Here is a 14,444-nt window from a genome sequence, read left to right on the forward strand (position 1 = left end):
CAAGAGCGGCCCAGCCGCGCCCCCCTCCCCTCCCCCCCCCAAATTTCTCTCCCCTCCTCTGCGGGCCCCGACTGTCATCCCCCTCCCCTCCCCCAAATCTCTCTCCCCTGCCCAACCCGCCCCGACCCCCCTGCTCACCCGAAACCGCCGCCGCCGCCGCCCTCCCCCGCCCGCAGTGAGCCCCTCCCTCCCCCCTCTCCTCTTCCCTCCCCTCCCTCCTCCTTCCCCCGCCCACCGGCGCTCTCCCCGCGATGTGGCCGCGCTCGCCGGCCCGCCCCGGTCGCGCCGCCTCGGCCACGCCCGCCTCGGCTCGCCGTCCCCGGTCGCGCCCGCCCCGAGCTCGCCCGCCCCGAGCTCGCCGTCCCCGGCCGCGCCCGCCCCGAGCTCACCCGCCTTGAGCTCGCCGTCCCCGGCCGCGCCCGCCTCGGCTCGCCGGCCCCCAGCCGCGCCCGCCCCGAGCTTGCCCCCGCCCCGGTCGTGCTCACCGACCCCGCCCGCCCCGGCCATGGCAGCCCCTGCCCGTCGCGCCCGCGCCGTCCCCTGCCCCGGCGTGGTGGCCGGTCGTGGCCTCGCCGGCCATGGCGCCCGCGCGGCGTGCCCCGCCCCGTCCGCGCGTGCTCCCCTGCCCGCGGCGTCGCCCGTCCCGCCCGTGCTCGCCCGTCCGTGCTCGCCCGCCCGCCCCGGCATGTCCTGCTCGCGCCGTGACGGCCCCGGCGCGGCCTCGAGCACGGCCCAGCGTGCCTATGGCGCGCGGCCTTGAGCTCGGCCAGCGCGCGGCCCCGACGTGTGCACGGCTAGTTCGCGGCGCGTGTGTGCGGCCTTGCGCGCGGTGTCTTGGCATGGCTCGCCGTGCCTTCGTCTACCCCTAGACGAGCCCGTCTACCCCTCCCCGTATATTTTATGCGCGCTAATCACGTTGTTCATGTTAATGAAATGGGAAACTCAATTTGGAAATTGGTTACGTTAGTTAATTCATATAGTTAATCATCTAGCTCATTTAATGTTGATCAACTGAAAGTGGTCATGTTTCTATTAGTGCATGTAGCTAATCCTTATTATTGGAGCTAAGTAGAACTAGAGCACATAACGTCTAGTTATTCATCTACCCGTAACGCGCCTCGAGCATAAGCTTTAACCCCTGCGAGGCCCTTCCCCGTTTCTTTCTAACCATGGTAAATGTAATATCGTATGTCATATTCTATGCATGTTTAATCGACTTGTTCTCTTGTATGGTGTACTGTTTGTTTCCTAATTTGAATGGATGGATGTATGTATGTATGTCTGCACTCGCATAGAGAACGATTCGGTCGAGGAGCCCGAAGAACTCGCAAGAGAAGTCCCTGAGCAGCAGTCGGTTGGTGGAGGCAAGTGTCCCTTGACCTATCTCTGTCCTATACATTCTTTAATTCACCTCCCGCATTACACATTTATACCTAAGGATTGACTAGCTTTTGTTATCCATGTCCTTGTAAACTATCTGGGTTGGATTATTATTGCTTAGTCTTATGCTATTGCTCAATTCTAATCAATGAACATGATGAGAATTATCAATGATACGCTGTTTTCCCTTCTTTTATTATGATGTTATACTCGTGGTCTTCAAGGGGGCTCGAGCGGTTTCTCGAGTGCCTCTCCGTAAGGACCTGTTCGTTGGATGACCGCCCGGGAAAATAGTGCAACCATGAGGGTGGAATGGGGTGCCCTTAGCTGAGTAATTAGAGGATCTAGGATGTAGTTCGTTTAGCCGTTGTGCCGTCAATGGGGCTCGGTGTATGCGGCTCGCTCTGCCAAGTTTGGATTCGCCCCTTGCGGAGGAGTGCGGTGCATTTAGGAAACCTAACGGGCGGCTACAGCCCCGGGGAATCTTTGTAAAGGCTACGTAGTGATGCCCTGCTGGGTCACCTTGGTAGTGATCAATGGAGAGTCATGATCTCCGGGCAGAAAGGGAATCACAGCTTGTGGGTAAAGAGCACAACCTCTGTAGTGTGTTTGAAACTGATATATCAGCCGTGCTCGCGGTTATGAGCGGCCAAGGGAGCTCCAGTGATTAGTGGTACTTGATCAGAGATGTTCGGATTTGCAGGTGGCAATGAGATTGATGGTTCTTGGTATTGACTCTGGTAATGGTAAGTGGTACTCTTTCCGTTTGGAAAGGAGTACGTTTGGGTTAATAACGTGGGTTAATTCTAAAACTTGGCTTTCTCTACTAGTAATAATAATCTGACCAACTAAAAGCAACTGCTTGACTTACCCCCCCCCACATAAAGCTAGTCCACTACAGCCAAACAGGATACTTGCTGAGTATGTTGATGTGTACTCACCCTTGCTCTACACACCAAACCCCCCCCATCCCTAGGTTGTCAGCATTGCAACCCCTGCTCAGGAGAAGGCGAAGCCATGGAAGGAGACCTCCAGGAGTTCCAAGACTACGACGAGCTCTAGGCGTGGGTTAGCGGCAACCCCCAGTCGGTTGCCTGTGAAGGCCGCGTTTATCTACGTTTCTTTTCCGCACTTTGATTATTTGTAAAGACTATGTGGATGTCTCAGACATATGATGTAATCGACTACTATTTCCCTTTTAATACTATTTGAGCACTGTGTGATGATGTCCATGTTATGTAACTGCTGTGTACATGAATTGCTGATCCTGGCACGTACATGGTTCGCATTCGGTTTGCCTTCTAAAACCGGGTGTGACAATCACATAGTTTTATCAGTGCCAAATTTAGTGCCAAGTGCCAATTACCTTTTCACCACACCGATGGGGGTATCACAATTTCAACACCTGGAGGCAGGGTTGCCACCTACCAAATCAACAGGCAAGTGCCTATAAAATTTGGTAGTCTTGTGATTAGAACCACCCTTCTCATGTTAGGGTTGGACAGCATGGACATTATATTGGGAACAAATTGGTTATCCAGGCATCAGGCAGTATTGGATATTGCAGCAAGGGCCATTGAGATTCACTCCCCTGCTTATGGCGAGACTACTTTATATTTGCCTGATCTGGGTTGTACCCGTTCTTGTGCATTCCCTATGATAGAGTCATCGGTTGAAAGAATCCCTGTGGTCTGTGACTACCCAGATGTCTTTCCTGACGAATTGCTAGGGATGCCACCTGATAGAGACATCGAGTTCGCAATTGAATTGCATCCCGGGACTGCTCCTATATCCAAGAGACCCTATAGGATGCCTCCAACAGAATTGGCAGAATTGAAGAAGCAACTGCAAGAGTTGTTGGACAAGGGGTTCATTCGCCCAAGTACTTCACCGTGGGGATGTCCGGCCTTATTTGTGAAGAAAAAGGATGAGAGTTTGAGAATGTGTGTTGATTACCGCCCTCTCAATGCGGTGATCATCAAGAACAAATACCTGCTGCCCCGCATTGATGTTTTGTTTGATCAGTTGGTGGGAGCCAAAGTGTTCTCCAAGATAGACCTTGCTCGGGCTACCATCAGATCAAGATCCGTGCCAGCGATATTCCCAAGACGGCTTTCTCTACCAGATATGGGCTCTATGAATTCTTGGTGATGTCTTTTGGGCTGACCAATGCCCCGGCTTATTTCATGTACCTGATGAACTCAGTATTCATGCCAGAGCTAGACAAATTCGTGGTCGTTTTCATTGAAGATATTCTAGTCTATTCCAAGAATGAAGACGAGCATACTGAGCATCTACACATCGTGCTTCAACGACTGCGCGATCATCGTCTTTATGCTAAGTTGTCTAAGTGTGATTTCTGGCTAAGGGAAATTAAATTCTTGGGTCACATAATTTCTCAGGATGGGATATAAGTTGATCCTAAAAAGGTACAAGAAGTAATGGATTGGAAACCTCCTACCACAGTGAGACAGATTCAGAGTTTTCTGGGATTGGCAGGGTATTATCGACGATTCATTCCAGATTTCTCCAGAATTGCCAAGCCAATGACTGAACTGTTGAAGAAGGGAGTCAAGTATGATTGGAGCCAGAAGTGTGAGGATGCCTTTCATACACTAAGGCAGCACTTGACAACAACACCAGTGCTAGCTCAACCTGACAACACCAAGCCCTTTGAAGTGTATTGCGATGCTTCCGGTACTGGATTGGGATGTGTCTTAATGCAAGACAACAGAGTGATTGCTTATGCCTCCCGAGCACTTAGACCCCATGAGCAGAACTACCCCACACATGATCTGGAATTAGCAGCTGTGGTTCATGCTCTCAAGATATGGAGACGTTACCTGATGGGAGCTCACTGCAACATTTACATTGATCATAAGAGTCTCAAATACATTTTCACTCAAGCGGATCTTAATATGAGGCAGAGGAGATGGTTAGAGCTAATCAAGGACTATGATTTGGAGGTGCATTACCACCCTGGCAAGGCCAATGTTGTGGCAGACGCCTTAAGCAGGAAGGCCCAGTGCAATTGTATGAACATGGATGCAAGAGTCGCCACCCTGTGTGATGAGTTGTGCAAACTAAACCTAGAGGTTGTTTCCTCGGGTGCTTTAAATTATATTTCAGTGGAGCCCACATTACAAGAGCAAATAGTCAGGGCACAAATCGAAGACAAGGGTGTTCAGGTATTAAGGAGATGATCAAGCAGAAAGCAGAAAAATACAAATGCTTCCGTCAGGACAGCAAAGGAATCCTATGGTTTGGAGACCGATTGGTTGTTCCCAAGGACCCTGAGCTCAGAAAGAAGATATTGGATGAAGCTCACCTTTCAAAATTCTCCATGCACCCCGGCAGTAACAAGATGTATCATGATCTCAGATCTTTATACTGGTGGACCAGAATGAAGAGGGAAATTGCCAAGTACATATCCGAATGTGACACCTGCCAAAGAATCAAGGCCAGTCATTTGAAGGTAGCAGGCCCTTTTCAACCCCTTCCCATACCATCTTGGAAATGGGAGGACATTTGTATGGATTTTATCGTGGGATAGCCCAATACCTCCCGGCACCATGATTCCATTTGGGTCATTGTGGATAGATTGACCAAGACAGCTCACTTTTTGCCAGTGCACACCACCCACAGGACGGAGAAGTATGCAGAAATCTAAATTGACCAGATAGTTCGCTTGCATGGAATACCAAGGACTATAGTATCGGACAGAGGAGCACCATTCGTGGCACAATTTTGGGAGCAATTACAGGAATCACCTAGGACCCATGTAATAAGAAGCTCTGCATACCATCCTCAAACGGATGGCCAGACAAAGGGTAAATCAGATTTTGGAAGACATGTTGAGAGCCTATGTGCTACACTATGGAAAGGATTGGGACAAGTGTCTTTCCTTGGCAGAATTCTCCTATAATAACAGCTACCAGTCCAGTTTGAAGATGGCACCTTTTGAAGCCTTGTATGGAAGAAGGTGTAGGACCCCGCTGAATTGGTCTCAAGTAGGAGAAAGGGAAATATTTGGACCAGACTTGGTACTTGAAGCAGAGGAAAAGGTCAGAGTTATTAAGAATAACCTAGAAGCTGCCCAGGCCAAGCAAAAGAGCTATCATGACAAGAGAAGGAAGCCCCTGCAGTTTGAAGTGGGAGATCATGTTTATCTTAAGGTGTCACCCACCAAAGGTGTCCAGAGATTTGGAATCAAGGGCAAGTTAGCTCCTCGCTACATTGGACCCTATGAGATCAAGGAGACTTGTGGACCTGTAGCATATCAATTGAAGTTGCCACCCCACATGTCAGCTGTTCATGATGTGTTCCATGTATCTCAGCTATGTAAATGTGTCTGCTTAACCACTGAAGTGCTACCTGAACCAGAAATTGAGATAGAACCAGACTTATCTTATCAAGAGTAACCCGTCAAGATAATGGATCAGAAGGAGAGATCAACGCAGGCAAGGTCGATCAGAATGTATAAGGTTCAGTGGAGTCACCATTCAGTAGAAGAAGCTACATGGGAGACTGTCACACCCGGTTTTAGAAGGCAAACCGAATGCGAACCATGTACGTGCCAGGATCAGCAATTCACGTACACAGCAGTTACATAATTGGACATCATCACACAGTGCTCAAATAATAAAATAAAAGGGTAATAATAGTCGATTACATCATATGTCTGAGACATCCACATAGTCTTTAACAATAATCAAAGTGCGAAAACGAAACGTAGATACACGCGACCTTCACAGGCAGCCGACTGGGGGTTGCCGCTAACCCACGCCTAAAACTCGTCGTACTCTTGGAACTCCTAGAAGTCTTCCTCCACGACTTCATCTTCTCCTGAGCAGTGGTTGCAACGTGGACAACCTGGGGAAGGGGGGGTTTGGTGTGTAGAGCAAGGGTGAGTACACATCAACATACTCAGCAAGTGTCCTGTTGGGCTGTAGTGGACTAGCTTTATGTGGGGTTAAGTCAAGCAGTTGCTTTTAGTTGGTCAGATTATTATTACTAGTAGAGAGAGCCAGATTTTAGTATTAACCCAAGTTGTTAACCCAAGAGTACCCTTTCCAAACGGAAAGAATACCACTTACCATTACCATAGTCATGAACATCGTCCTCATCACCACCTGTAAACCAACCATCTCTGATCAAGTATCTCTAATCACTGGAGCTCCCTTGGCCGCTCATAACCGTGAGCACGGCTGATATATCAGTTTCATAACACTCTGCAGAGGTTGCGCACTTTACCCACAAGACGTGATTCCCTCTTGCCTCGGGCCGATCAAGCCCTTAAACACTACCAAGGTGAATAGGCAGGGTCTCACTACGTAGCCTTTACAAAGATTCCTCGGGGCTGTAGCCGCCCGTTAGCCTTCCTAAATGCACCGCACTCCTCCCCAAGGGGCGAACCAAACTTGGCAGAGCAAGCCGCATACACCGAGCCCCATTAACGGCACGACGGCTAAGCGAACTACACCCCGGTTCCTCTAATTATTCAGCTAAGGGCATCCCATTCCACCCTCATGGTTGCACTGTTTTCCCGGGCGGTCATCCAACGAACAGGTCCTTACGGAGAGGCACTCGAGAAACCGCTCGAGCCCCCTTGAATACCACAAGTATAACATCATAATAAAGGAGGGAAACAACGTATCATTGATAATTCTCATCATGTTCATTGATTAGAGTTGAGCAATGGCATAAGGCTAAACAATAATAATCCAACCCAAATAGGTAAACAAGGACATGGATAACAAAAGCTAGTCAATCCTTAGGTATAACTGTGAAATGCGGGAGGTGAATTATAAAGTAAATGGGACATAATGGGTCAGAGGACACTTGCCTTCACCAAACAGATGCTCAGGGTCTTCGATCTCGTAGAACTTGAAGAACTGGATCATTTGGTCGCCGAAGCTTGACCGTCGATTCCTCGAAGCTCAGAAATGGACCGCAGTCTATTCGCGACGCACAACGAATACAAACAGGCACAAACAAACAACCATATATATTCATAGGTGAGTGCCCGTGCGTTGCGACGGCAAACCAATTAGGAGAGGCCACGATAGGGGAAATGGAAGTGAGAGGATACTTGACAGGTTCTAATGTTATGTAAACACCTAGAATATGTTTCTCCACAAATACATTTCTTTCCATAGAATGCTATAGAACTACATTTCATAAATTGCTAGGAATCCGAGAGCAAATGACTAAATATGGACATGGTAAAAGACAAGAAAGAAAGATAGTGTTCTATAGTGAATCAACGTTTGAGTTAGTAGATGTGATGTATTTTACTTATGTCTGATGCTTTCTCCCTATTTTGCAGAGGGAGGAGATAAGTCGTATGAAAGAAAACATGTACCAAAAATCATGAACAAGTTGCACTGGAACAAATGATTTTTAGCATATTTACTAAATGACAGTCACGACTATTACCACCCACACCTATAAAACTTAATCTAATACACCTGACTTGAATGTCTTACCTTCTACGATCATGTGTGTGACTAATTTAAGAACTACACAATCAAATTCATTCGCATAATATTAGGATACCTAACTATACAACAGAAGTAATTGATTCGCTGTTCAAGACTGAAGATTCAAATACCTTTGAACAAGGTCTCGAATGACACAAGTTGGCTTCAATGCATCCGCTTAACTTCTCGACGAACAAATTTTACTAAATCTCCTTCAACTATTTGTTGTTGTATAGGCCTTACAAACGCCCAAATAAAGGCCCTATTTGTGGGAGTTGTTGTGCGTTGTGATGGCACACACGAATTTACAATTTGAAAGCACCATATGCTAAAGATAATATTGAGTCTTTTGTAAAAAAAAATACTGAGACAAATGAAAAGAAACAAAAACTATGGTGCCAGTGCATCCTTACGAGCTTCTTTTAACAAGAACAAATGAGTGATAAAAATTTATCATTCCACCAATCTGTAACATTTAGATGTGAGGACCTCATAAATGTTTTCTGCCTAGTTATTCAGTGATACAATACCTTCCAGCAACAACCGAATTTAGGATATAACACCTAAAAAGCTAAAGGAACAGAAAAGGTCAGGCATCAAGCTGCTACAACTGAATGATCGTGGAATACAATACCTCCATAGGAAAATATGCATGTCGTGAATCACTGTAAGTCTGATGGCAAGGCCAAGAGACATACTTCAATTTTTCTTATCCCAGTCCAAGCTGAAACGAAACACCATAGACTTTACGCTGAAACTAAACACCGTAGAATTTAGTATTAGCTTAGCCCAAAAGAGTAAATGAGATTTAATCCATAGAAAAGCTAAGACTTTCTTTGACAAATTGTTAGATACGATAGTTCAGGCATGCATGTTTGGCCAAAAAAACATAAACAATTTTTGTAGCTAGCTACTGATTAGTGTCCAAAATGGTTTCATGTGTAGTGACCAAAAATTGAAAATCCCGACATGGCCAGCCCAGCCATACATGCCAAAGGAATGCAAAAGATACAATCTAATGATCTAATGAAATTAAACCTCATTTGTAGTCTTTCATGGGACAAGATCCTTATAGTTTTGAATTTCATCTCCATTTGAATAACTGGATGATGTCCTTTCCCCTGTAACTGCACATAAAATACAGATGAGAACTTTGATGATGAATACTTTAAGGGGACCGAAGAATGTAATCAATTTCGTCATGACTATGAGATGTACAGAATGGAACATGTAAATTCACTCAGCCACTTTCCTTTGTTCAGTTTCATATTGTCTTGCTGCTAACTACAATTTCTCTCAATTTGTCATATGGTCTAACCAGTCTGACAATAAAACTGTACAGGATCAAGGTCTTTGCCTCTATATATTGTGGGTACCCAAAATCCATCATCTCATCAAGCAACTCATACTGTAAGCACAAAATGGCGCCCCATTCTGTCAAGTCCCAGTAGCCGCACATCAACAGAAGTACTTGAAATTTGCTTACCACAACACCAAAGTTATCTCTCAGCGACTCCTCTTCCAGCTCCTCGAAGTAGTGCTTAAACACATGTACTCACTCACAAGTTGCATGAATAATAGGATAAGCCCACCATTACAGCCACTATTCCCTCATCCATAAGCCCAACACTGCAGCCGTTGTGGAAGGGGATGTCACCTGTGGAAGAAGGGAGATAAAAAATCAACACAGTTACACAGGTCGACGACGCCAATCTATCACACGCACACATACACAGGATCCCCACATACACAGAAGCCGTATCCATTGCACCGACAAAACCGTATCCATTGGAGCGACGATCCTGAGGTCCTCACGTGTGATCTTGGCCTGGCATTGTAGGTTGTAGGCGATGGAGAGGTTCTTGCCGAGCTCGATGGCGTTATCAGTGACGCTGCTCATGGCACTCATCCAAGCGGCGAGCTCGCTGGCGAGCGATTCCTGTAGGGCACGGAGGATCTGGCTATCGACCAAAAGAAGGGCCCGCTAGGTCAGCCAAGGAGAGCACTTGTGGCCAAGGACTTGCATGTTCTCAAGCCAGTAAGAATTCATTACTTCTCCACCAAAAGAAGGGCCCTGCTTGTTGGGTAGGAATGCAGAAGAAGTTCAAGTGCAGGATAGCAAGCTCTCCTACACTAACGTACGACAGTTTTCAAAACGGAGTTGGTTCAAGCATTTGAACCTACACATACACATCATCGGAGCCACCTCCAGGTCTACCTCATGTTCGTGTACATCACTAACGTACGATTTTTCAATTTTGGGGCTTGACAATTTTCAGCCAAGTCAGTCAAATTATTTATAGAGATATGGTTTTATAAAAACAAAAAAACCTAAACAAAGTATTAATAATAAAGCACATGCGTTACTGTGGTACGAAATTCCACAAAATTACTCAAGTTCATGAAATTTCAGCGAAATTTGTGAGAAAGGTTACACCCCTGATCACGAGTTCCAGTTCCAAATGGTCCCAGAAATCTGTAACTGAAGTTCCTACCAACGTGAGTCTCCCCCATCGACAGTAAGGGACGTGAGGTATAAAGCTATGGATCAATCATGGATGCTGAGGTGAGAAGCAAGAGGATGCCTCAGTTATTAGGGGCAGCTTACGTTCATCATGCAGGAGTAGTAGGTATTGATCCAGAACGGCAGCCTATTATGCTGGTGGGAGAAGCCTGCTAGGTCAACCAAGGAGAGCTTCCAGAGCAGCGCCCTGTTTTTTTACAGGTAGCAACTATCATTCATTCCATCAATATGCCAAGTCAAACAGACAACAACTCAGCAGAATTCTAGTTCTTTCAATTTGTTGATAAATAAGTTTTATTTGTACGTCAACTGGTGAGTTTTATATTCTTTCCTGTCATCTTATTGTAATATGTTTTACCACTTCCTGCAAAAAAACATGTATTTTTACCGCTTTACTGGCGCAATTTAAACATCATTGCACCGAAGTTTTCTGGCCACATTTTATTATTATGTTGGTCTCTTGTTCTAATCTATTGTCTGTGTGCATATTATTGATGAAAGCAATTTCTTATACCTTTTCAGTTATTACCACAACATTAAAGGAGATGCCTTCACTCCAGAAAGCATTGCCTCCAGAACTTGCTGATAATGTGCTCAGGGTAACGTTTCTTTTGCACCTTTTGCTTTTTGCTGTGGTCTCCTTGGTATTATGGGTCGCGGCCAACTTTCAAATCAACTTGCACTGTTGTACTGTTAATGAATAGTCAGTCATCAGGCTTCATTCATTTGCATCAGTTACCCTAAATTCTAGCTTCAGCTTTTCCAGAAGACACATCTAATATGCACCCTGTAGCCTAGTTTTTTGTTACTTTTATTAAAAATTGTCATGAATGAAACAAAACAAAATCATAGTCGATGCTGGAGAAAAACATTTTTTTCTGTTTATTGTTCTCTCCTTTTTCATGATGTAGTTATATCGTGAATGCTTACGGAGGGCGAAGTATATTGGCCATCAGGTATGCATATTTTTATCTGTAAATTTACCATTGCTCTCCACCATGAAGTTGTGATTTTTTTAATAATAGACTGAAGCAGCCTTTTGTAAACCAGAAACACAATAAAGAACTTTTAGTCGCCATGGTGAGACAACAATTCAAGAAAAACATGCATGAAACTGATCCAGAGAAGATACAGAAAATGAAGGACGAGTAAGTGACTGCCCTGTGTAAATTTTTACTTTTGCTTTCAATTTTACCGTCTTATCTTCCAGTAATTTATCATGGTTGGAGCATACCTTATGAAATTGTTTCCTGCTGTGCAGTGCTGCAAGGGGCCTTATCAATCATATTCTATATGAGTCCGAGAAGATTACAGGACGCAAGTTTTCAGGTTAAAAACAGAAGTTGAAACTGGACTTACAGTGTGTCGTGTTGTATGAATAATAGTAAAAATAATTTACTTTCTTGCCTTTGAATGATTCCGGTTCTATTGTACAAGGACCTGCAAGTGTTTTTTTCCTTCGGATTGCTGAGTACTCGAGCTATTGCAGCAATGATTTTCAGTAACCAAGAGTTTGGCTGTCTTTTCTTTTGTGCATCTGTCCAATAAATGCTGACTACAAATTATTTTGGATACCGTATAAATGTAATCCTACTCATAGCCAGGAGACAGAAATATTCGGTGCCTTTGAACTCTTCCCCAGTGGTTATGGATAGTACCCTTTTCGTTTGAGGCTTTTTGCTGTTGATGTTATGGATAGTACCCTTTATGTTGGTCTCTTGTTCTAATCTATTGTCTGTGTGCATATTATTTGTACAGTCAAATGTAGCTTGCACCAACAGATCAGTAGTACTCCCAATTTGTTCTAAAATAAGTACATATTTTAGAGTTAGACTATTTAACTTCAGTTATCTTTTTTTCTACATCCTCTTCTCGTAAAGGCAATGATTATTAGTATATATCTAATCTTTTACAGTACGAAATGTATTTGATTTGCAACGGAGGTAGTAGTAGTTACCGATCAATGGAAACTCACTTCAGTCTCTGGCCAAGAGCGGAGTCGTCGCCGGTAGAAATGTTCGTGTCGACTGACCGGAACTACTTGTACCGGCGAATGTCCCGCCACCCGAATTCTGGGACACCGTAGGGGTCTGCTGAGCTTCTTCTGCAGGAGCCGGAGAACGACGGCGACGACACTCTGCATCTCATCTCACCGTAACAGCAGACTGAAAAACAATAATTTGGTCCAAGGCACAATCTCAGCCCCAATAGCACCTCGCCAGCTTGCCTCACGCACACGCTTGCACAACACCGCCCAAGCTCGGACGTGTCTTCTGGTCGGCCGGCAGATGCCACACCAGAACTCGTCCTTGGTGCCGGCGCTGGGGTGCTTCCTGGGGCTCGCCTTGGGCGACATGGGCCTGCGCCGGTGGCCGAGGACGTCCTTGGGCTAAATGTCAACTAAATTGCAAAGGTTTGTGGAGCTAGAAACTTAGGTCCCATGTTACAATCGATCTAAATTAAAAGCCCTACTATTCTGCCATCCATGACGTGATCTTCCTCCAAAACCTTGTCTATAACAGATGGATCAAAAAATGTAACAAATTTAAATCCGTGAGGCATATTAGTATGCTTGTCCTACATAATTACAGAATCAGCTATTGCCCCATACTTCTCAAAATGCTTGGAGAATTATTCTACATACAAAAATAGCAAACCAAGATTAGAGATGAAGGTGCTAAACGCAGCTCACCAGATTTATACCTCTCAATATCTGATGCGGGGCACCTGCACAGACCAGAGGAAAATTAGTTAAGAATCACATTGCAGGGAAAACACATTTCGGACACCCTTCAAAAAGTTGCATTCAACTGTCGTTCAGTAGGGTGGATGGGGGTGGGGTGGGACTTCATGAATACAATGAAAACTCACGTCATAGTTAGAATTGGAACTTCATCCTCATTCCCAAGATAAAGTACATTGGAGTACCAGCTATCCTGCAAGAAATTCATCCAACAGACATTAGATATATTCCAGAACTTTTGAGACTCAGTATTGCCACATAGATTAAACATGGTGTCACAATTATACTGGTAAGGCTGGGTTTGAAATTCGTCCACTGATGACATGACACGATACTGACACGATACTGTTTTTCTTGTGTACTTTTAGCTTACTAAAATCAGCCTTCATTTCAAAGGTTTTGGAGCTCTGCCAACCTGATCATACAATCATTTCTAAGACCAGATGAACTTGAATACTCAAAGAGGCCTGTTCTGCTCCATGCTAAACAGATCAATATTAAAAGCGACCTACATCTCTATGGGAAAAAGATTTGTCATCTATCAATAAGCTCTTAGAACAACAGTCAGCCTGTCATACGTTTAGCAGTAATGTTTTCAACAGCATGCTAGTACAGTGTTATTTAATCTCATTAAAAATCATATAGAAATTATGTACAAAGGGAAGGGTACAATTGTAGAAGTGGGACAAGCAAATCAAACCTTAATAGGTTCAAGATGAATAGCTCTGTTTGTAGATATAAACTTGATTTCAGATGAACCACTCAGACACCCCATACTTCTTTGGGGGCGTGTGGGGGCATGGCGAGGGCCCTGGCTGGAGCAGAGATGAGGGCAGGGCGCATGAGCGGCAAGGGCCCTGGCTGGAGCAGAGATGAGGGCAGGGCGCGTGAGCGGCAAGGGCCCTGGCTTGAGCGCAAAGGGCCCACGTCGCCGCCGCCGAGCTCGACAGCTTTCCTGGCTGCCTCCAGCCTGGTGACATAGTCGCACGCTGGAATATGATGGTCGGGTCACGAAAGCGGCGAGGCGAGGCGAGGTGGCGGGGAAACGGCGGGGGCTGGGTGCCTGATTCGTTGCGCTAGCGTGGGAGGGGGCGGCATCCGTGCGCGGTTGGCGAAGTTGAGGGCGAGATCCGCGGGAATGGGGGCGGGGAAATGGCGGGGGCTAGGTAACTGGTTCGTTGCGCGGGCGTGGGGGAGGGCGGGGGCACAAGGAACTCATGGGCCACAGCTCCCCCTGCGTGCCCGCCTATAGAAGCCTCCTGCTTGTGGCCGAGGAAGGTCGTCCGCGGCGGGGGCAGGGGATGGATGACGATGG

At 45.9% G+C, this 14,444-nt stretch overlaps 1 protein-coding gene and 1 long non-coding RNA gene across 3 annotated transcripts; one reads left to right on the top strand and one right to left on the bottom strand.

The window, feature by feature from the left end:
• Nucleotides 1-10,896: 10,896 nt before the first annotated feature.
• LOC103641441 (uncharacterized) lies at nt 10,897-11,948 on the top strand. 2 transcript variants are annotated; one of them, XM_020545772.2, is made up of 4 exons: nt 10,897-10,985; nt 11,298-11,342; nt 11,422-11,534; nt 11,648-11,948. In XM_020545772.2, exons 1-4 carry the CDS (start codon nt 10,932-10,934, stop codon nt 11,718-11,720), a joined length of 285 nt encoding a protein of 94 aa, XP_020401361.1. In that variant the 5' UTR covers nt 10,897-10,931; the 3' UTR covers nt 11,721-11,948. The 2 variants fall into 2 exon arrangements, with proteins under 2 accessions (XP_020401361.1, XP_008663010.1); XM_008664788.3 differs by having other exon boundaries at nt 11,437-11,534.
• A 1,104-nt stretch (nt 11,949-13,052) lies between these two features.
• Nucleotides 13,053-13,882, bottom strand: LOC103641442 (uncharacterized). The gene is made up of 3 exons (XR_560316.2): nt 13,830-13,882; nt 13,258-13,322; nt 13,053-13,113 (listed from the first exon to the last, which is right to left on the bottom strand). It is a non-coding gene; the product is annotated as an uncharacterized lncRNA (long non-coding RNA).
• Between the last annotated feature and the right edge of the window lie 562 nt (nt 13,883-14,444).

The sequence above is a fragment of the Zea mays genome, chromosome 10, assembly GCF_902167145.1.
Source record: "Zea mays cultivar B73 chromosome 10, Zm-B73-REFERENCE-NAM-5.0, whole genome shotgun sequence".
In the NCBI taxonomy this organism is placed as follows: domain Eukaryota; kingdom Viridiplantae; phylum Streptophyta; class Magnoliopsida; order Poales; family Poaceae; genus Zea; species Zea mays.